This window comes from Lissotriton helveticus, chromosome 9, assembly GCF_964261635.1.
Source record: "Lissotriton helveticus chromosome 9, aLisHel1.1, whole genome shotgun sequence".
In the NCBI taxonomy this organism is placed as follows: Eukaryota; Metazoa; Chordata; class Amphibia; order Caudata; family Salamandridae; genus Lissotriton; species Lissotriton helveticus.
In genome coordinates this window covers 173,929,365-173,952,506 of record NC_136070.1, presented here as the reverse complement: position 1 = coordinate 173,952,506, position 23,142 = coordinate 173,929,365, and the positions used below count along the sequence as shown (strand labels likewise).

At 50.8% G+C, this 23,142-nt stretch overlaps 1 protein-coding gene across 3 annotated transcripts in view; it reads left to right on the top strand.

The window, feature by feature from the left end:
- The first annotated feature begins 708 nt into the window (after positions 1-708).
- The window catches only part of POLE2 (DNA polymerase epsilon 2, accessory subunit), a 490,721-nt gene continuing 468,287 nt past the window's right edge, over positions 709-23,142 (top strand). Inside the window, exon 1 of one of the 3 annotated variants that reach the window (XM_078659706.1) lies at positions 709-825. Coding sequence is in view for 2 of the 3 variants with exons in the window: in XM_078659704.1 (XP_078515830.1) it covers positions 777-825 (49 nt within the window). In the remaining variant the exon portion in view is untranslated. The remainder of the gene's footprint in view (positions 826-23,142) is intronic. The other 2 variants (XM_078659707.1, XM_078659704.1) reach the window with 2 other exon arrangements.

The following is a 23,142-nucleotide window of genomic DNA, read 5'->3' as shown; positions in this document are numbered from 1 at the left end:
TTATAAAAGGACCCTCACTCACCATGTGGCCGTCTGGCCACGCATTCAGAAGGACTTAACGATGATATTCCTTGGGGTTCAATACTGCGACATTGACTGCGCATGCTCCCCTACTGCTAGATACTGATGCCCTAAATGATACTCGAACCTTTTGAAGAAGTAAGAAATTTGGCTCCATGATACCCCTAAAAACCTGTATTCCTATAAAAAAAAAATTTGTTTAAAAGCAGAAACTTTTCTAAAATACATTGGTTATTAACCCTGTAACACATCATAATATGCTCACACGACTGTGTGTTTCAGCATTCTGAATTTTTTTTTTATATATAAGATCTAACGAATTACTTTGTTGAGATAAAAACTGGTGAATTCCAAAAATTCGACTAGGGAATCGAACCCCGACATCAAGGTAGTTAATGAAATCACTGCCCTTTGATCATTATGGGAAAAATGATGAGCAACTGATCACTCCAGTATGGGTTCCTCTACCTTTAATAATTCATTTAAGCAGTACATGACATTATTAACCTTACTGCTTATATTATAATTGTAAAAATACTAACTAACGATTTGGTTCCCCGTTGGGGATTCGAACCCTGGTCTGACGGTAACTACCAAGTCACTGCCTCTTTAAAATCTGTCAGATTGAAGAGCACGTGATCGGGGCGTCAGCCAACAGAAATACGCGACCCCAGCCACTGACAAATCACTTCCGGGCTGACGGCAGCCGTGAGTGTAGGTGCCAGGCGGGGAGTCGCGGTGATCTGAGTAAGTGAATGCCGGCCGGTTGCTTAAACCGAGTGGTTCAAGAGATTCCATGGCGAGGTAAGAAACTAATGGCATAATTAATTTGTCCTTATAATAATCCACATTTGTATAGCGCACAATCACCCGTAAGGGTCTCTAGGCGCTGGGGGCCGTCGGGAAGATTAAGCAAGCTATTGCCCAGAGTCACATGGTGCTGGGCTAACCTGCCGCCGGAGCCGGGGATCGAACCGTGATCCCCAGATTCCAGCGTCAGTCGCCCTGGCCGCGGCGCCACACCTCTTCCTTACTACAGATCTGACATCGCGTGAAGGTTTCCCGCGCCGTCAGTTCCCATGGAGTAATTAACTCCTGATCATTACGTGAGTGTGCCTGCTTTCTTTCCTTAACGATCATGGACCTTTGGTTCGTGATCTGCTACTGATAGCCTATTTCTAGATGGATTTTCTTAAATTCGTAGCTTTACTTGTTTTTAGAATAGGCAGTTCAGCTGACATAAATCGTGATTGCTATATACTGCCCGTGTTCAATGTAACATTACTGGAACCAGTTAACATAGTACTGGTCTAGCCCTGGAAATATCACTAAGAGATATTACTTACCCCTCCAAAAACATTGGAGTTTATATGCAACGAAACATCAAACTTCTGGCAACAAGCATAATGCAATACAAGTAGAACTAATGTTTGTATGTGTATGTATGTCATTATATGTGATGGTGTTTTGTCCTCCCATTTCTCCATAGGTTTTTTTCGCTCCTGTGAATTCAGTGAGCCGCCACGGATTAAAACCGTGAGTTAAACATAATATTGTTCTAATTTTTCACATATAGAGCCTCACGGGAGGGTGTGCCTTAGCGAGCACACACCACCGGTGGCCTTATTTATCACTTTCTAGGTCCTGACGAATGCTGAGCGAATACGCATATAGAACAGCAGAAACATGTTGACCATTGACCATTGGACACAGGTTTTCCTAAATTAGAACCTTGCTGGTCCAACTTCACTGTTTTTAATAATACGGGTTGACCTACATTAAAGTTTTTTTGGGTCCAACCTAGTATTTTTTAACTGCACTCACAGTTAAAATCACAACTCACTTAGAGCACTGTTGCACTCAACACATCCAGCTCCGCTGTAATACAGGCGTTGTAGCACGCTGGGGAGGCATTCGGCCACCCCAGCGGGGACCCAATGATGAAGCATGTCACCAACTAGTGGTGAGTGAGGGTCCTTTTATAAAAGAATATCCTTTTTCCAAAAAGGCACTGCTGGTTTATGGGGGTGTTATAATTTCTATGAAGCTAGAAACTAGCTCGGTCACATTAATATTTTCTAAAGTCACTCCTCAGTTGTTTAATAAAATGAGCTACGGGGTATAGGAGTGTCTACTCGAACCCTTTCTCTCTTGTTGTTGTCTGGAGCATAGGGGAGATTCTTCAGTCTTCTGATGGATCAGGAGGTCGAAGGTCAAGCGTTTCTTCGTGGAAGGTTGTCAAGATTAATCTAACTTGGAATGGGACCAGCTCCTACCTTTATCCGGCTAAAGGGGGCTGCACTACGACTAGGTCCCTCCCCTGGGTGGGACCAGGAAGGGGGGTGGCTACCCCCCCTTTCCTTTGTCCCGTTTCCCGCCAGAGCTGGGGCTGGAGTGCCCCAGCAACTGGTTGGAACCGGTGTATGCACAGGGCACCTTGTGTGCCCCAGGCATGTCTCATTCCTTTCAGCCTGGCCCTACCTAATACACAAAATCCTGTCTGGGGTGGTGCTAGCACCTCCCAAGGCAGGAAACCCTTTGTCCAAGCCACCCTCGCTGGAAGGACTCCCAGCAGCAGGAGGTCAGACTTGTGTCTGTGGTGGCAGCATCCATTTTGTGATGCTGAGGCTCGAGTTAACTTTAACCGGGGTTTACAGTTACATACATTTCGTGTCCCTCTATAAGGGTGGAATGCTAACCCCGTCGCCAGAATTGGCGCGGGGTTAGTATTCCAATTCGTATGACACCTTACTCGACATGTTTTGATAATGCCATGCCAAAGTTAGCATTTAACCGCGAGGATTATAATGCACTTAAGAGTATATGGTATAGCGTTATCATGGAACAGCTATTAGGACTTGGTTCCGCAAGCTGCAAATGGGCTCAGCTCATGCCAGAGTACCATCTCACATAAATCCAAGCCCTCTGCCTTCAGGATTGATAAGGCCTGCCATAGGAGTGACTGATAGGAATATATGTGTCCATTTTAGGGTTAGATATAGGAATACTATATCTAAAGCAAAGGGTGTTTACACCACCTTGCCCCAGCTGTCGTGCAGCCAGTTGTGTCAGATTTGGGTGGCCAGCCAGGGGTGGCATAATACATGCTTCAGCCCCTGGTAGGCCCTGGGTACACCTATGCCCTGGATACCTAAGGTATACTGTACAGGGACTGATAAGGTGGCCCAGTACCAATTGGTAAATGCACCTAAGGTACATGCTTGTCAATTTAGAGAGAGAACAGCTAGGCTGTGGGTCTGATTAGCAGGCCCACAGCCAGGGAAAGTCGTAAACCAGTGAAGCAAAAAGCAAAAATCTGGGGTGGCCATGGGATTGCAGACCCCACTCTCCTACATAACCCCCCCCCCCCAAAACATAGGGACATTAAACTAACCTTGACCAGGTGAGTCTTCCTGTTCTAAGTGGAAGTACCTGGAGAGACCATCTGCATTACCATGGTCAGTCCCTGGGCGGTGCTCCACTGTAAAGTCCATCCCCTGTAGGGAAATGGACCACCTAAGAAGTTTGGGGTTTTCACCCTTCATTTGATTTAGCCATAAGAGGGGCTTATGGTCAGTCTGAATCTTGAAGTGAGTACCAAACAAGTATGGCCTCAACTTCTTCAGGGCCCAAACCACAGCAAAGGCCTCCCTCTCAATAGCTGACCAACGTTTCTCTCTAGGGGTCAGCCTTCTACTAAAAGCAATAGGCTGGTCATGACCATCAATATTCAGCTGAGATAGAACAGCTCCCACACCCAACTCAGAAGCATCTGTTTGGACAATGAAAGATTTGGAGTAGTCTGGACTCTTGAGAATAGGTGCAGTGCACATGGCCTGCTTTAGGTCATCGAATGCCTTCTGACAGCTAACTGTCCACTGAACTTTCTTTGGCATTTTCTTACTTGTCAGGTCATTAAGTGGAGTCACAATCGTTCCATAATTTCTGACAAATTTCCTGTAATAACCAGACAGGCCCAAGAAAGCTCTGACCTGTGTCTGGGTGGTTGGAGGAGCCCAGTCCTTTATGGCCTGCATCTTGCTCTCCAGAGGTTGAACTTGGCCTCCACCTACAAGGTGGCCCAAGTATACAACTTGACTCTGCCCTATCTGGCACTTAGTAGCCTTGATAGTGAGGCCTGCCTTTTGCAGGGCCTCTAAAACTTTCCTCAGGTGGATCAGGTGATCCTCCCAGGTGGAGCTAAAGACAGCAATATCATCTAGATATGCTGCACAAAAGTCATCCAACCCAGTGAGAACTTGGTTCACCAACCTTTGAAAAGTGGCAGGTGCATTTTTCAAACCAATTACTTAAGATTTGTTCTCTCATAATTAGATTATACAATCCTGTGTAATCAGTAACTTTACTTCCCAGTAACCAGCCTTTAAAAGCCTTAGTGGCACAATCAACAAAGTCAGCCCAATCTTGAGACTGAATTTTCTGGGTGTCTCTGAACAGCAACCTGTACTGCTCAGTGGTTAAGCCAAACCCATCAATCAGTGTATTCTTCAAGACTTGGTAATTGTTAGCATCCTCAGCTCTAGTAGTGAGGAGCTTATCTCTACCTTTACCTTCAAAGGAGAGCCACAATATAGCTGCCCACTGACTCTGGGGGATGCACTGGACAGTGCAGGCCCTCTCCAAAGCAGTCATCCGTTTGTGGATGTCATCCCCTTGTTTAAAGGGGGGCACTATTTTACTCAGGTGTCTAGTATCAAAGCTCCTGTCTTTATCCTTAGGGATATTGCTGCCACCAGTGGGGACTACCCCACTTAACTGTTGCTCTCTAGCAAAGGCAAGCTTCTCCTTCGCAAGGGCAAGTTCTTCCCTCTGAATCCTCAGATTAGCCTGTTTCATCCTTGCTTCATGTTCTCTTCTCTGAGGGGAAGTCATTCTCCTCTGGGGAGAAGTCATTTTCATCTGAGCAGAGGCATGAAAGTGCACAGATCTATTGGAGTCCCTAGAATGAGACCTATCTCTTCTAACTCCAAAGTTAGGCCTGCTTAGGGTCAGTACTGGGGGTCCCCCAGATCCTTCCCTATGTAGGTCTAAGTTGGCCCTAGTAAGTCTGCTGACTAGCTCAGGACCATTGTCTGCCTCATCCCCAGAAAGAACCTCTTCATCCTCCTCCTCCTCTACCTCCTTAGGGTCAGGGAGGTCAGGATCACCACGGGTCCCTTCTAAGGCTGGCATGCTCCCATCTGTCTGAGAAGCTCTTCTAGCATCATATGCCTCTAAGAGACCTAACAGAAAAGGAGTGGTAGGGTTAGAACCCTGTTTTAGTTTCCTGGAGGTACACAATTGTCTCATCTCCTGGAAGCTAAGGGCTGCATATCTGGAAGTGACCTGTGGAGGGTCAACAACCACAAGGGGAGTCTCTGAAGACTCTCCATGGGTAGACATGCTTCTAGTGTGGTGTAAGTGATGCACCTACCTACACTATGGGTTTACCTACTGATCCCTTGCTAAGAGTTGTAGTCAGGGTGTGCTAAGCCCTGTTACACTACAACAGCTGGTTCAGTAGAACTCAGAGTATTTCTAATCTTGTTATATGTACCTAGGTACCTATGTGATTTTTCAAATGATATTTTCAAGATTATACGTGGTAAAACAACAGCAAGCTCAAATTCCACCCGCTGCACACCAATGTGAGAAGTTTGCCTGATATATGATGTTCACTAATTCTAGTGATCACCTTGTATCAGTCCAAACAACCCTTATGGTGATTGGTTGTAAGGTCAACCGTATAGACCAGCTATCCTAGTAGCGTGGACAAAAGCAGTCTTTTAGGCTAATCTCTTTTGGCATGTGAAGCCAGCTGTTTTACCATAGTATAACCCCTTGAATACCAAATGAAAGGACACCACACAGGTTGTTATGAAAATAAACAGTCTATTTATTAATAACAACACCTCTGAACTCTTTATGAGATCAGAGGGCTAAGCACATGACAATACTAAAAAGGAAATACGAGTTCGCACAATATTTACACGTGTGCCTTAGGGGCACGACAAACCATATACTCAATACAATGGAATGCGAGAAAAGAAAGTACTGTAAGGAGATCCAGAGGCTGGAGGATCGCTGGGACTACGCTACAAACTAGGTAAGTAAGGAGCAGAAGGCCCACGGGACTCACGTGCAGAGTGGGAACTCTCACGCGGGATGCGTACCAACGTCTATGGATGCAACAGTTTACAAAGTTACGGATTCCGGACGAACCCGGCTGGATGGAGGGAAAACAACAGTGGACCTGGACACTAGGAGAGTGAACACAGACTTCAGGACCTAGAAGCTTTAGTTACCTAACCCACAGGCTGCGGGTGCATAGGGCTGAAGTAGTGTCGGGTTTGCTGCGTTGATCTCGGTGATGCCTGAAACAAGAAGTTGCTGGCAGGCAGCCAGATGGAGGAGTCCGGTGGTTCCAAGGATGGAACTAGGAAGAAGGAAGTCCTGAAAAGGAAGGGGACAGAGTCTTGGTCACTAGCCAGTGACGGTGCTGGAACCAGGAGGGAACCAGGAGCTTTCGCCGCGTTCAGGTGAAGGAAGGGTCGCTTCTCTCTGTAGCTGCGCGGACCAGGGGCTGTTCTTCATGACCAGGCTGGAGGCACGAGCTGTCCCACGTAGTCTGCTGCTGTTGGCGGTGTCGGATCGTCGATCTGGACAACAGGCCTTGGCTAATGCAAGCCACGCGGTGGAACAAAGATGGCGTCTGGTGCGGACCAGGAGGGTCCGGGGTGCCCCTCTTTTACAAGGAAGCAAGGGCCAGTCTGGGGGACCAGACTAGCAGAGTCGAATTCTTCGGGTCGTCGTCTCAGAGGGCACAAGCCAGCCGGCAAGTGACCAGACAACAGGAACTGCAGCAACCAGGCAAAAGGGCCCCACGCAGATCACGGGGATGCTGGGGGGCTGGTCTTTGGTGCAGGAGCTGCGTCGGTGTGGGGCTTCTCAGTCCCCAATGCACTCACTTGAGGAACCCTCAGGGGTCGTGCAGGAAGCGCTGTGCAGGTTTCTTCAAGATGGCCGTCTCCATGTTGCTCGTCGCACCCACGGGTCCCAGCTGTGCTGTGGATGTGGGTAGAGGTCAGAGAGGTCTGGAGGTCCGGGTCTTGTCGAGCTGGGTAGTCGGATTCCGGGCTGGAAGGACTTTACAGCAAACCGCACAGGAGCTTGATGGTGCCTGCGAAGCAGGATGGTCCCTCCCTGACCATAGGGGAGATTCTTCAGTCTTCTGATGGATCAGGAGGTCGAAGGTCAAGAGTTTCTTCGTGGAAGGTTGTCAAGATTAATCTAACTTGGAATGGGACCAGCTCCTACCTTTAGCCGGCTAAAGGGGGCTGCACTACGACTAGGTCCCTCCCCTGGGTGGGACCAGGAAGGGGGGTGGCTACCCCCCATTTCCTTTGTCCAGTTTTCCGCCAGAGCTGGGCTGGAGTGCCCCAGCAACTGGTTGGAACCGGTGTATGCACAGGGCACCTTGTGTGCCCCAGGCATGTCTCATTCCTTTCAGCCTGGCCCTACCTAATACACAAAATCCTGTCTGGGGTGGAGCTAGCACCTCCCAAGGCAGGAAACCCTTTGTCCAAGCCACCCTCGCTGGAAGGACTCCCAGCAGCAGGAGGTCAGACTTGTGTCTGTGGTGGCAGCATCCACTTTGTGATGCTGAGGCTCGAGTTAACTTTAACCGGGGTTTACAGTTACATACATGTCGTGTCCCTCTATAAGGGTGGAATGCTAACCCCATCGCCAGAATTGGCGAGGGGTTAGTATTCCAATTCGTATGACACCTTACTCGACATGTTTTGATAATGCTATGCCAAAGTTAGCATTTAACCGCGAGGATTATAATGCACTTAAGAGTATATGGTATAGCGTTATCATGGAACAGCTATTAGGACTTGGTTCCGCAAGCTGCAAATGGGCTCAGCTCATGCCAGAGCACCATCTCACATAAATCCAAGCCCTCTGCCTTCAGGATTGATAAGGCCTGCCATAGGAGTGACTGATAGGAATATATGTGTCCATTTTAGTGTTAGATATAGGAATACTATATCTAAAGCAAAGGGTGTTTACACCACCTTGCCCCAGCTATCGTGCAGCCAGTTGTGTCAGATTTGGGTGGCCAGCCAGGGGTGGCATAATACATGCTGCAGCCCCTGGTAGGCCCTGGGTACACCTATGCCCTGGATACCTAAGGTATACTGTACAGGGACTGATAAGGTGGCCCAGTACCAATTGGTAAATGCACCTAAGGTACATGCTTGTCAATTTAGAGAGAGAATAGCTAGGCTGTGGGTCTGATTAGCAGTCCCACAGCCAGGGAAAGTCGTAAACCAGTGAAGCAAAAAGCAAAAATCTGGGGTGGCCATGGGATTGCAGACCCCACTCTCCTACACCGACGTTGCTGGGTTTCAAAGGTATAGTCCGGGAACAGGTTGACCTTACTGTTCCCGACATGATAAGGTCCATCTGTGCCTGCCCTCTGGAGCAGCAGGTCTCTGTCCCAAAAGTGCAGCAGTCGGGCTACCACCGGCCGTGGGGGTCGTCCCTGTGGAGGTAGCCTGGCCGGTACTCTGTGCACTCGTTCTAGAGTATAGAAAGAAGATAGACCTTCCGGCGCTACTACTGACTTCAGCCAGGTCTCGAGATATTGTACCATGTCCGGTCCCTCCGCTTTTTCCGGAAGACCCACTATACGGATGTTGTTCCGTCGGTTCCTACCTTCGGCATCTTCGGCCCGCCTCTCCAGCACCCCAATACTATCCAAAGTATTAGACATCGCGGCCTTCAGTTCCTTCTGCGCTGGCTCGACTACCTGAATCGCTCCCTCCACCAATTTTACTCTGTCCACCAATTTGACATGGTCCGCCCGCAGAAGTCCCAAACCCGTGGCGACCTGCGCTATGTCTTGTTGAAGAGCAGTGCGAGAGTCCGCTATCGCTGACAGGATTTTGTCGAAGTGGTGTTGCAGGTTGAGGTCCTGCGGCGCCCCAGGTCCATCTAGCTCCACCTGTCCAGGGGATTCGCTGTCTTACAATGGTTGAGCCCCGTCCGTCTTCCCCTTCAGTTTCCCCATGGTGAGGAGCGTCAGCAGCAGTTCCAGCCACTCCTCGCAGCCTGTTCAAAGCTATGTGGCCATCATCAAGCGATCCCTCTCAACTCACTCCGAGATTGAAGATCAGCCACGAGGCTTTCCCCTGCTGTACTGGCGCCAATCCCCGACGTGTGTGTGCTACAACCTGCCATAGCCCTGCAAAGCCAGTCACCTCCAGAGCCTCGATTGCCTTTCCAGTCCAAGCACATGTTCGGGTTCTGTCGGCCTATAGTCGCCTCAAAGATGTTTCCTCCAGGATCTGTCCATCAGAGCAAATGACCGGGGGCTCAGTTTCTCTCAGACCAAACCGGGTCAAGCCTCTTCCCTGTTTCCTCTCAAGCAGGGTCTTTCAGTCTGCCGCTCTGGACACCGCGGCCCCCGATTCCCAGCTCAATCAGCCACCAACGTCGAGCACAACTTCCCTCAGCGCCCCTCTCCTGGGGAGCTACTCGCACTGCTTTATCGCCGCTTTGGGCCTACCGCTGCTCCGTCCGCTTCTGAATCTGAGGCCCTCCTCACGGCCCTCACAAATCATCCGCGATCTGGGCAACGGCATTTCTCCTCCAACCGCAACCCCCTAGTGATATCTCCTGGGGCTCCACCATTTGTGCTTGGTTCTCCTCTTTGCCCCAGTTCGCTAATCACAGCAGTCCCAGGATCATGCGCCCCCCTCCGCAGCCCGTGGACCTGGGCTTTGCCACACCCCGCTCACTGGCGCTAGGCTAGGTCTCCCGCTCAGCTCGGGGGACCGGCTCCGTCTTCAGTCCCGGCGGGAAATGCACTCTGCGTTCGGTGGTGTCGCGATCTCCTCTACCGCAGCTCTGCCCAGCTCATGGCCCCACCGCAGGTGATCGTCGGCCCGACCTCCTGTCGCCCACCATATAGGCGCACTCCACTTCTCTCCTCTGTCTCCTCCCGGCGATCGGGGGTTCCCAGGTCGCCCACGCCATTCACTCAGTCTCCGCTCGTAGCTTGCGCCGGGAAGCGGCGGCCGCCGCAAACTCCGATCTCTGGAGTTTCGATTTTATCTTGTGGCCGCCATCTTGTGCTCGTCGTCGTTCTCTGCCGACCTCCAAGTAGCGGGCGAGAAACAGTCACGATTTCGCCTGCCCCAACTTTCAGCACCCGCTCAGGCGTGCGTGACCTGTTCCCCCATCCTTTGGTGGCATTGGGGGGCTCGATATCTTATTTTAACAGGATAATTGCGGGCTTAGGCGCGGAGCTTGTCGTTCAGACGGCTTCCCCCATCAGCTCCCCACGAGGATCGAATGATAATGCCACTCTGGAGATTTTCGTCAAGGTATTGTCTGAGAGTTTCTTTCTCGGATTCAGTGAGAGAATATAGGCTTCCGAAGGGTACTGTTGCCCCATGTTCCAATGGAATGGCACAGTCAAACGCCCTATGAGGTAATGTCGCATTCATAGGCTTCTGAAAGATGTCAGCGTGTGTATGGTAGTGACTTGGTACGCCTTGGGTACAGAGGTACAGAGGTACAGGCTTCCTTTCTTATCATAGACATTACCTTAGGAGAACAGTATTCTTCGTGGGGTAACAGAATTGTTGCAGAAATGAGATGATAGAGAAATGGTTCTTGTCTCCCAGTTGATATACGGGTTATGTCTGATTAGCCAAGATATAACTAAGTTCATGATGTGGCTGGAAGAGTGTTAGAAATTGGATTTTTGGTAGGCTAGGGCATGTGCCAAAGCCAGGCAGAAACCACCACTCTAGCCAGGATAAGGGAGTTACACTCCTAAAATAACACCTGCTCACCCCCCTTGGTAGCTTGGCACGAGCAGTCAGGCTTATCTTAGAAGCCGTGTGTCAAGCATTTGCACATAACCAACAGTAATACAGTGTAAGCACTACCAAAGGACACCACACCAGTTTAGAAAAATCTACAATATTTTTATATACTTAAGACTAGACCAAAACCGATAAAAATCCACAATACAGTACTTAAAAATCTTCGGTTATCAAAATATACTTGAAAAACAGTTATTTGATGTCGATAGTTCCGTCCAGGGCTATCTTGGTGTTGTGAGCAAACAAATCCAAACAGTTCTGGCTGACCGCTGTGCCGCAGGCCAGCTACAGTGTCGGGAAGACCCGCAAACAGTACTTTTTAGAAATGCAGGGCGTTGAAGACCTCTTGTTGAGCTTCCGAAAGCACTGCGTCCGCAGGCGTCGGTTCCGGACGTCAGTGCAGGAGTCGTCGGGCCTTCGAAGTCACATAAGTTGCAAATCAAACTCCTCTGTTAAAGTGTGGAGCTCTGGTGTCGGCAGGCGTCAGGTGCTGCGGTGCAAAGTGCAGTGGTGCGGCATGCGGTGCCCTCAGGTTGTGGTGCGAGCAGGAGCTCGGTGACGGCGTCAGATGGCGTCGGCGGCGAGACCAGGGTCGCGGTGTGAAGTGAAGGCGGTGCTCATCGCGGTGCTGACAGGTTGCAGTGCAAGCAGCGGTGTCGTCGTTGCTGAAGTGCTGTCGTCGGCCGACGAACTTGAGTCGATGGCGCCAGAGTCAGTAGACCAAGGCTGCGGTGTGGGATGAAAACAGTGTGTCGTGTAACGTTACGAGCGGTGCCTTCAAACTACGGTGCAAGCAGCGGCATTGATTTCGGGATGGAGTAGCGTCGTCGGGGATACCATGGCGTCGTCGTGAAGCAAGGCGGTGCGGAGTGTGGGCTCACAGGTTATGGTGCGAGCAGCGGCGGCAACAGCAGGCGTCGCTGGTGAGAGCAGGATTGCGTTGCGGCGTTGCCCTCTGCACTACCATCAGGACACGGAGTCGGCAGAGGCGACCTAGATGTTGTTGGGTGGCTTTTCTTCTGTTGCAGCACAAACACACAGTTCCCCAGTGATGGTGCAGAAGAGCTTGAAGCCTTTGCTGTTTCTGAGACTTCTTGAACAGGAGGCAAGCTCTACCTCAAGCCCTTGGAGAAACTCACAAAATAGATTGCAGAAAATTCAGGCCAGTCCTTTCACTGCCCAAGACAGAAGCAGCCACTGTAGGCCAACACAGCAAAGCACACAGCAAAGTGGTAGTTCCTCCTCAGCTTCTTCTTCTTCTTGGCAATCTTCTTGGTCAGAAGAGTTCTAAAGCTCAGGGGTCTGGGCCCCAGTATTTATCTCTCAAAATCCTTTGATCTCTTAGGCAGAGAGTGTCTGTGCCCAGCCAGAACCAGCTTTGCCTTCTCTGGTGTGACTTCCTGGCAGGAGGTGGAGACGGCATGGTCAGAGGCAGACCAGGCCCTTTGAGATCCAAGGAAATCTCCTTCCCCAATTGCAGCCCAGGTCTATCCAGCCCTTTCTTGACCCACCTAGACTATCTGGAGCCACTCCTGCTCCCCAGTGTTCTGTCATCCAAAACCCAAGCAGGCAATCCACATTCCAACAGAGGCACACGAAAATATCTACTTTCTAAAAGTGGTATTTTTCAAACACAGAATGTAAAAATCACCTTCACTAAAAGATGCATCTTTAGATTGTGAGTTCAGGCATGCTAAAATGTATTTTCCTACCTAATTCCCCGGGCCACTTATGTTTATAAGATGTTATAAACAAACTCCCCATTCTGTCCTATGGGGAACAGGTAGCCTGCAAATAGCGAAAAACAAAATTGGCCGTAATTCAAAATCATGACATGCCACACACACCAGGGCACATCCTACCTTTCACATACACTGCACATGGCCCACAGGGGTACCTTGGGCCTACCTTATGTGTGGCTGACATGTAAGAAAAGGGAAGGTGAGGGACTGACAAGTGTGTGCACTGGCCAAGTTCACATGGCAGTTACAAACTGCGCGCAGACTCCGCAATGGCGGGTCTGAGTTACATTCTCAGGGCTACTCACGTGGGTGGCACAATCAGTGCTGCAGGCCCACTAGGAGCATTTGATTTACAGGCCCTGGCACACTCAGTGTACTTTACTAGGGACTAACAAGTAAATCAAATATCCAGTCATGGAAACACCAATCCATAATACAATTTACCACAGGAGCACTTGCACTTTACCACCGATCAGCAGTGAGAAAAGTGCGCAGAAACACTACTCCAGTCAAAACCGGGAGGTCAGTAAGCAAAAACTCAGGAGAAACACGCAAAAGATGCCAAGTCTAACAGGGAGGCGATCAGATCAAAAGACAGTTGAAATAACTGTGTTATGTCTTTGACTGGACCGGAAATTAGAGGAGTTCCGTCCACAGTATGGACTTGTTCCGGGTCTCATTAGGGACACGATAAATTCAACTCTCCTTAGCCCGCGCTTCATCCGAGTACATCCCGCCGGCACCACTATCCAACAATGCTAGTATCTTCTCTTCTGCTCCATCTGGCAGTCTAACAAGCATAGGCAGAAGAGAGATGTGAAAGTTTCATTTGAGGTACAGATCGAAGGGATTCCAGACCATCCCGTCCTCTCTCTTCTCACAGAGGACGGGATTTGGCATTTTCCAACTGCCTAGGAGGACGAGTGGGACAACTGCAAATCATGTGCCCTGAGGCGCCACAATACAGACACAGTCCTTGTTTTCTTTTGTGTTTACATTCGGGCACAGACAGGGGTCCCCTAGTTAAGCATATCTGAATAGGTTCTTCTCCTGTGGAAGGGTGTGTATTGGACACAGGGGTTTCTGTTGTACGAACATTAGGTCGGGTTACTCCGGTATGTTGCTGGAATCATGACTTTCGTCTCTCCAATCGACGTTCAATGAGACAATGTTGAACTTATAATGTTAAGTCCATTAACTCAGTCATAGTCTCAGCACGAGGAGAATGCACCATCTCATCTTTGATTTCTTCTCACAGCCCTCTGCGAAAAAGGGTTACCAGTGTTCGTTCCACCCAAGTGGTTTCTGCCACCAATTGCCTGAAACATGTGATGTACTGCAAGACGGCCTGAATTCCTTGTTGGATGTCACACAAGGCTTCTTCCGCTGATGTCTCCAACCCAGGTCTTTCAAACATCCGTTTAAATAACTCAAGAAAAGACGCATCATTACAAAGTTGTGGGTCTTCTGGGGTTACCAAGGGTGTTGCCCATTCAAGGACAGGGCCAGACAAGACAAGACAAAAAAAATTCAGCTTGTTGGGATCTCCAGAGTAACAATGAGTAGTGGCAGACAACATAGGTACATTGGATGTCTTGGTTATCAGCATGTGACATAAAGCTAAGATTTCTTCTCATAGCTGTGGTAGTTCTTGGGCTTGTTGTTGAACCGTCTGCACTAATGCCTGTGCTGGTTCTACCGACCCTTCAGTACGAGAGGACCGTGAAGTATCCATGCCGGTTTTTGGGCGTTGCAATCTGTCAAGTTTAGGGTCTTTCTTACCAGTCTGGAGGAGTTGGAACGGTTCTCGTCTTCGGTTCTTGTAAGTTCTGGTTTGGCCGAGATGGGGCAACCCCTTCCGGTAGCCACTGTGCTACGGACAATGAAAGCCTAAGCAGCCAGTGCCCTCCAGAAGGAGTCCTGAGAGGAAACCCCCAGAGGGAAAAAAACTCTGATGATGAGACTCCAGGAATGAAGGAGAAGACAAGAAGCCAGAAAATACTGGAAGACCAGGATCCCAAAAAAGAACCAGTGAAGACTGGAAGACAAGCTGGAGCAGAAGGTGCAAAGGGGAAATAAGCACCAATGGAAGGAGGGAATCACCAAAAGAAGAGCCACGGAACCAGCAGGAGCGAGGACACACCCGAAGGAACCAACAGGAGTGAGGACACACCAGCAGGAACAAGGAGTGTTGCAACGCAAGTATGGAAAGGTTCTGATCCCTTAAATACATAAAAAACAGGAAGTGACATACATGAACAGGAAGTGACATACCGGAAGTGACAAAACAGGCAGGAGAGGTGACACCATCCTGGATAGGGAAAAGAGTGAAGTACATTACATAAAGATCGCCATGTTAGGAAGGTAAGTAACTCTCCCGTATTGCCTTCTGGGAGCAAGGTGAAGAGGAGAGCAACAATATGGCCCCCAAGGAAGGGGGGTCACCAGACGCCCCCACCAGGTGAGTGTAATGTCCCAAGGTGCCTTGGGAAGCAGATGGGCTGCCGTGCAAGTATGCGGCATGCCTGAAAACCAACAGGCATCGCAGGTGCTACCCACGACACCTTTAAAATGTTCACAGAGGTCCATGATGCTGTACTGCGGCGCCCCCTAAGAGGAGGGAGGGGTGTAGCGGGCTGCACCACGGCCGGCGAAGAGAAAACAGGTGGTGCCGCGGGTCACGAGTCGGCCCGCAGCATAACAGAAAGAACCTGGAGACAGCACCCCTCAGCCTCCCAACTAAAACTTCTCCGACTGACCAGAAATGCTTACAACAGGAACATCCTCAAATAAAAAAAAAAGAGTTCTTTAGATCAGAACTGGAAAACACTAAGAACAGACCTTGTAAGCTCTTTAAAATGGTCAAACACCAATCTTAACAAACTGGCTAAAACTTCCAAAGAAACCTGAAAATCACTAATAACCTGTGAGGAGTTTTCCTTCTTCTTTACAGCCAAAATTACCTCCCTAGGAAAAGAACTTAATTCCACCACCCATATCCTACTTCTAGCGAAAGCTCTGGAGAAATGTGTGGAACTTCAACTGAGCCAACATATCACCAACTTTAATCTGCTAGACTAATTCCAATCCGGGTTCAGGCCTGGGCACAGCACAGAAACTACTATTCTCCAAATTGTGGATGATGTTCTCCAAGCCCTTGACCAAGGCAAAACATGTCTCCTAATTCTACTGGATTTATCCTCAGCATTCGACACAGTCAACCACGAGAAACTACTTGAACACCTCAAATTCAGGATGGGAGTAAGGGGAACCATTCTCGAATGGTTTAGATCCTTCCTCCGGAACCGTACCCAGAGATTCTTAGTCAACAGTAATCTGATAACGATCTGAGTCCCCAAAGAATCAACTCTTTCCACAATCTCTACCTTGAACTGTTAGCTGAATTACTACGTACCGCCAACATCTCCTTCCACATGTATGCCGATGATACCCAGATCTTCATCAAAATCTCATCTCTAGAGGAGATCTACTCTTTGAATGTGGCCCTAAAGCTGACATTTCAATGGCTCTCCTGCAACCAGCTCAAACTAAATGCACAAAAAATGGAGTTCCTTCTAATTTCCCCCCTAAAAGGAACACTGACATCCAGAGATGGACTAATTTGATCACCGCACTAAACTGCACACTGACCGTAGTGGAATCTGCTAAATATCTCAAAATAATTCTACACAGCAACCTGAATATATGATGGCTAAAACTGCCAGGTTTCACCTGAGCTAACTGAGGAAACTTAAACCTTTCCTTGATACCTCGGACCTAAAAACGGCGGTCCAGGCATTACTTATCTACAGAATCGAATATGGATACTCAACCATTTCAGACCTGCCCAAGATCTCCATGGCCGCCCCTAAAAGCATGCCTCAACGCCGCCGCCAGACTGCTAACAGGCTTAAACAAATTCAACCACATATCACTACATCTGAAGGCGCTGAACTGAGTTCCTCTTGAAGCCAGAATCCAACTCAAACTGGCATGTATTACCCACAAAGCACTACACACGAAATCCCCAGCATATCTTGCCCAGAAAATCATGGTATCTGAAAGAAACAGGTTAGTGTTAGATTCCTTACCTTAGAATATCCGTCAGACTGGATCCGGAAAGTTTTGCGTAACAGTACCCCTGCGCCTCGGTAGGTGTCGTCTGCGGCTCCGCGTCCATCGTCGTGGTCAGCGGGATGACGTCGTCGGAGTGCTTAGACACCGCCCTCGCGCGCTGACATCAATTCTTCTTTTTTCCGCACCAGCAAGCGCAGATCCGGGATAAGCAGTACTCCTAGTCAATTTTTTACTAACTTTTTTTATCCTTTTGATCGATTCTCGAGTCGACCTTCGACTCGCGGTGCCGACAGGGATGCCTTGGTTTAAACCTTGTGAGGACTGTCACCGTTTGATGTCGGTGACCAACCCCCACCGTCGGTACCTTTACTGTTTCAGGGCCGACCACGATGAGAAGTGGTGCCCCGACTGCCGGGCCTTGACCTCGAAGGCTAGGCGGGAACGGTCCCGTAAGCGGCTCGATCTCCGGCAGTTGGCCCCGCGCCGCTTGAGGTCCCAGTCGAGGAGGAGGTCGAGGGACCGGTCGCGGGGCCGTAGTCATCGCCGCTCGACGCATCACCACCACTCGTCAGGCTCCAAGTCCTCAGGTAAGTCGTGGCACTCGAAAAAGAAGTCGAAGAGGTGTCATCGCTCTTCCAACGCTCGCGCGATGCGGCCGAGGTTTCGGGCGACACCGCCCACGCGGCTCTGTCGGAGCCGCAAGCGCTGCGTCTAGCTCCACACCTGCCGGTCCCTGGGCTGCACGCGACGCCAGAGGACATTCGTGACTTCCTCTTGGCCATGAGGACTCACTTCCCTCTGTCGGGCCCTGTCGAGGCACCTTCGGGCCCCGTGGGTCAGTCTGGGAGCCGTAGCAGGCCGGCGGCTCTGGCCCCGGCGCCGTGAAGTGCTTCAGCCCCGGCGCCGTCACCATTGGTGTCGCCCACAACGACGTCCCCGGACGACGTCGTCCCTGGTCCTCTCCCCAGTCCAGGTCCGGTGTCGGACCGGCGCCGCTCGGCGCCGTCTTCGACGCTGGTAGGTGAGCAATTCACCTATGACCCGGCTCCATCATTTTTCCCTGATTATCAGGAGATGGATGACGAGGGGACTGGGGGAGGTCAGTTGAGCCAGGACTGGGCAGACGAGCTTGGGGAGGCCAGTGGTCTGGACACTTCGCCCGACACTGGATTTGTCTCCCCTCCTACCGTGGCTACAGAGGAGGGGGCTGCTTATAGCATGGTGTTGACTAGGGTGGCCAAGGCCTTGGCTCTTGAGCTCCCTGTCGCGGCCGTGAGGACTAACCTCTTCACTGAGGTGCTCAAACTGCAGGCAAGCTCCTCAGAGGCTCTCCTGCCGTTTAACAAAGCCCTCACCAATGTTCTGGTGGGCACCTGGTCCAAGCCCTCTACAGGCCTTCGTGTAGATCGGAACGTGACCCGACGCCACCGCCTGGCTCCGGGCGACCCCAGCTTCCTATCTGTTCACCCCACCCCCGAGAGCCTGGTGATCCAGGCCTCTACATCCCAGACTTCATTTCCGACCGCTCCCTCTGATCGGGAATCAAAAGGTACGATCAGTTTGGCAAGAAACTGTTCTCCTCCCTGAGTTTGGGGCTGCGGTCATGAACACCGCCTGCCTTTTGGGCCATTACACCCACTCTCTGTGGGATACGGTTACGGAAGTGCTGCCGCAGTGCCCGTAAGAGGCCCGGGCAAAGCTCACCCAAGCCCTAGCGGAAGGGCGGGACGCAGCACGCTACTCCATACGGTGTGGACTCGATACCACAGACTCGCTGGGTGGGGTGATTGCAACAACAGTGGCGGTTTGCCGCCACGCCTGGCTGAGGTCTGCCAACTTTTCAGGGGATGTCCAAGTCACACTCATGGACATGCCCTTTGATGGCCGTCGCCTCTTTGGCGACAAAGCGGACAGTGTGCTGGATCGTTTCAAGGACTCCAGGGCTACGGCCAAGTCCTTGGGCCTCGGCCAACGCCAGCAAACTTCTGCTTTTTGCCCCTTTCATGGCCAAGGTAGGGGCGCCCCCACACGTCCAGCGAGCCACGGGCCACAGTGCCAACCTCAATGAAGTTGCAGATGTGGTAACCGCCGTGGCGGAGCAGGGGGACAACGGCAAGGTCAGTCCACATCCACACCAGCAGCATCTGCCTCAAAGGCTTCCTAGTCTGAGCTTTCAGGCCCATTCGACGCCAGTGGGGGGCAGGGTTCGCCATCACCTCCTTCACTGGCGTACCATCACATCGGACCGGTGGGTGCTGCAAATCGTCCGAAGGGGCTACTCCCTCCCCTTCGAGGCACGCCCTCCAGCCATGCCACCGCAGTGCCACCGCATGTCGGGGATCACTTGCAACTTCTGCAGGAGGAAGTTACGGCCCTCTTGTCCAAGTGGTCCATCAAGCGCTCTCCTGGGCCAGAAGTAGGACGTGGTTGCTATTCCCACTACTTTCTGGTACCCAAGAAGCGCAAAGGAGGCCTACGCCCTATCTTGGAACTACGGAGCGTCAACGGATTCCTCCAGAAGGAGAAGTTCAAGATGCTGGCTTTGGCTCAGGTCCTAGCTGCCCTGGACCCGGGAGACTGGATGGTAGCGTTGGACTTGCAGGACGCGTATTTCCACATTCCTGTCCTGTCCGCCCACCAGCACTACCTGCGGTTCACGGTATGCCCCGGGCACTTTCAGTTTACCGTGCTCCCCTTCGGCCTTACCAGCTCCCCTCAGGTGTTCACGAAAGTGATGGCGGTGGTCGCAGCTCATCTGTGCAGATTGGGGGTCTCAGTCTTCCCCTATCTCGATGACTGGTTGTTGAAGGCGGGCTCGCCCCAGACAGTCGTCAGCCACCTCCAGACTACGGCCGACCTCCTGCACCTGCTAGGGTTCTCCATCAATGTGCTGAAGTCACACCTGTGCCCCTCTCAGAAGCTCCTCTTCATCGGAGTGGTTCTGGACTTGGCGCAGTTTCGGGTATATCCCCCCGAACAGCAGGTTCGGGATACATAGGGCTCTGATTCCGATCTTTCAGCCTTTATCCCGAGTCTCGGTCAGGTTGAGGCTGCAGCTTCTGGGGCTGATGGCCTCCTGCATCCTTCTGGTGCATCATGCCAGGTGGCGGATGCGGGCTCTGCAGTGGGACCTGAAGTTTCAGTGGGCCCAGCGTCAGGGCAACCTGTCCGACCACGTCCGGATCTCGGAGGACACTGCAAGACAGTTGCAAGGGTGGCTCACGAACCGCGATTGGGTCACCGGCAGATCCCTCTCCCTACCCCAACCGGAGCACGTAGTAGTGACCTATGCGACCCACCTGGGCTGGGGGGGCCACATGGGGGAGGTGGAGATCAGAGGCCTCTGGACTCCGGCGGAGTCCCGACTCCACATCAACCTTCTGGAGCTGTGGGCGATCCCGCTTGCACTGAAAGCATTCCTTCCCTCTGTCCGGGGAAGTGTAGTGCAGGTGTTCACGGACAACACCACCGCCATGTGGTACTGCAACAAACAGGGCGGGGTGGGGTCCTGGACCCTTTGTCAGGAGGCTCTACGCCTCTGGCAATGGCTGGAACACCAGGGCGTCACCCTGGTGGGTCAACACCTGGCAGGTTCCCTGAACGCCAGGGCGGACAAACTCAGCCGTCAGTGCATGATGGATCACGAATGGCGTCTGAACTCGGACGTGGCGCAAGGCCTTTTTCAGCAGTGGGGAGAGTGTTGGTGAGATCTATTCGCCACCGAAGAGAAAGTGCAATGTCATCAGTTCTGCGCTTTGGAATTTCCAAGGCGACACTCGCTCGGAGATGCTTTTCATTGTGAGTGGAGCTGCGGTCTGTTGTACGCCTTTCCGCCTATACCACTTCTGCCCAGAGTGCTGAAGAAGATCAATCGCGACTGGGCCCAAGTCATCCTGGTGGCTCCGGACTGGGCACGAAGATACTGGTATCCCGAGCTACTCAGCATGTCAGTCGATCCCCCGATTCGTCTGCCTCTTCAGGAGGACCTTCTGTCGCAGCAGTAGGGGACGGTCCTCCACCCGAACCTGTCCAGTCTCCACCTACATGCGTGGAGATTGAGCGGTGACAGTTGAGGCCATTTTGACTTGCCTTCTGAAGTCTGTGATGTGATTCTGGCAACCAGGCGTCCCTCCACAAAATCGGTATACGCTTGCAGGTGGAACAAATTTGTGGCATGGTGCACAGCAAAGTCTGTGGATCCTCTCTCTGCCCCCCCTTTCAGAAGTTCTCCTCTTTCTTCTTTTACTGGCCCAGCAGGGCTCTGCTCTGGGCACTGTAAAAGGCTACCTCTCTGCCATTTCCGCCTTCTTGAGGCTTCCTGATCAGCCTTCTCTTATCAAGTCCCCGGATGTAAATAGTTTTCTTAAAGGCATCACGCCCATGTTTCCTTCTGTTCCTTTCGTGATGCCTCAGTGGAATTGAACCTTGTTCTAACCTATTTGATGTGCGCTCTTTTCAAGCCACTTCACAATCTCCCTCTTCGTCTTTTGACTCTTAAGACTACATTCCTGGTTGCCATCACCTCTGCCAGGAGAGTGAGTGAGCTCCAGGCTCTATCTTCTAAGCCTCCATTCCTCTATGTCCATCCGTACAAGGTTGTCTTGAGAACTCGTCCTTCTTTCCTGCCCAAGGTGGTTACGGCATTTCACATCGGGCAGTCCATCACCTTGCTCCACCGTCTGGACCTAAAACGTGCGCTCTCGTTCTATCTAGACCGCACATGCCAGTTCCTGGTGGACGACCAGCTCTTTGTTGGTTACGTGGGCGCTTAGAAGGGGCTGGCGGTGCACAAACGGATCATCTCTCTGTGAGTTGTGTTGTGCATCAAGGTGAGTTATTCCTTGGCGAAAAAACAGCTTCCGGTTGGGCTGCATGCCCATTCCACTCGGGCCACAGTGGTTACTACTGCCCAGGGCCGGGGAGTCCCCTTGCAGGACATCTGTCAGGCAGCTACGTGGGCCTCACTGCACACGTTTGCAAAACACTACTGCCTGGGCAGCCAAGTCTGGAGAGATGGCTTTTTCGGTGTGATTTTGGTTTGCAGACCCACCACCGGGGTTGGCATTGCTGGGGTATCTATTCTAAGGTACGGAATCTAACACTAACCTGTTTGTTTCAGATGCACAAGTTACTTACCTTCGGTAACGATATATCTGTAAGAAATATTAGTTAGTGTTAGATTCCTTACGCCCCACCCATCCTCCCCGTTCTGCAAATCGATATCTAGGGTTAAGGACATCCCTTTCAGGGCCTAGTTTCATGGCACCAGTGTCGGTCTCTTGCATGGCTCTGCGTTCCTGGCACGGAAAGCTATGTACAAGAACTGACGTCAGAGCGAGAGGACGGTGTCTAAGTACTCCGACGACGTCATACCGGCGATCACGACGCTGACGACGGACACGGAGCCGCAGACGATGCCTACCGACGCGCAGGGGTACTGCTACGCAAATCTTTTCGGATCCAGTCTGACGCCTGGGGATATTCTAAGGTAAGGAATCTAACACTAACTACTGTTTCTTACAGATATATCGTTACCGAAGGTAAGTAACTTGTGCATCTGAAAGAAACAGGTTAGTGTTAGATTCCTTACTTTAGAACAGATACCCCAGCAATGCCAACCCCGGTGGTGGGTCTGCGAAGGAGCCAGATACTCAAGGTCTTCCAGAGACTTTGTGCTCCAGCCACCCCGCTTCCGAAAGGAAAAGAATTACAGCTGTGCTTTTTCTAGGGCCGCACCAAGAATCTGGAACTCGCTGCTGTCTTTCATCAGATAAAAATTCCCTCTCTGTCAATATTTAAAAAGGAAGCCAAAACCTTCCTAATGGGCAAGTTTCTCCCATAAATCATGCATTGCACACACCGATCAATGGCTTTGCTTATTTTTGTTGTCGCTAGAGTTTGGACCGACTGGCTGCTATCCATCTTGTACTGACCTTATACTCCCCCAAATGTATTTGCTGGATTTCTCTGCATTATGATCTGAACATTGTATACTCCCTGTTATTCCCCAAATGCTTCACCTCCTTCTACTCCTACATATGGTATTTTTTTCTTTGACTATTTCATACTTGTATACAACGTGTTATCCCTGTACAGTGCTCTGATACACTAACGTCATGTTCGCGCGCTATAAATGACTAAATAAATAAATATGTTAGTCTCTTATTTTTGGGGGTGGAGTTTATAGCCATAGGAGGGGGTTTGGGATGAGTAAAGGGGAGGTGGAGGGGAGGTAGTATACGGAAATATAAAATTCATTACAGTGGTGCACGTTATACTGTTTTTTTACTGAAAAGGAGTAGTGGAGGGATAGAAGAGGAAAGGAAGGATAGAAGAGGGAAGAATCTAGATTTTTTTGTAAGTTCATAGCAGTAGGAGGGGGCTGGGATGAGTAAAGGGGA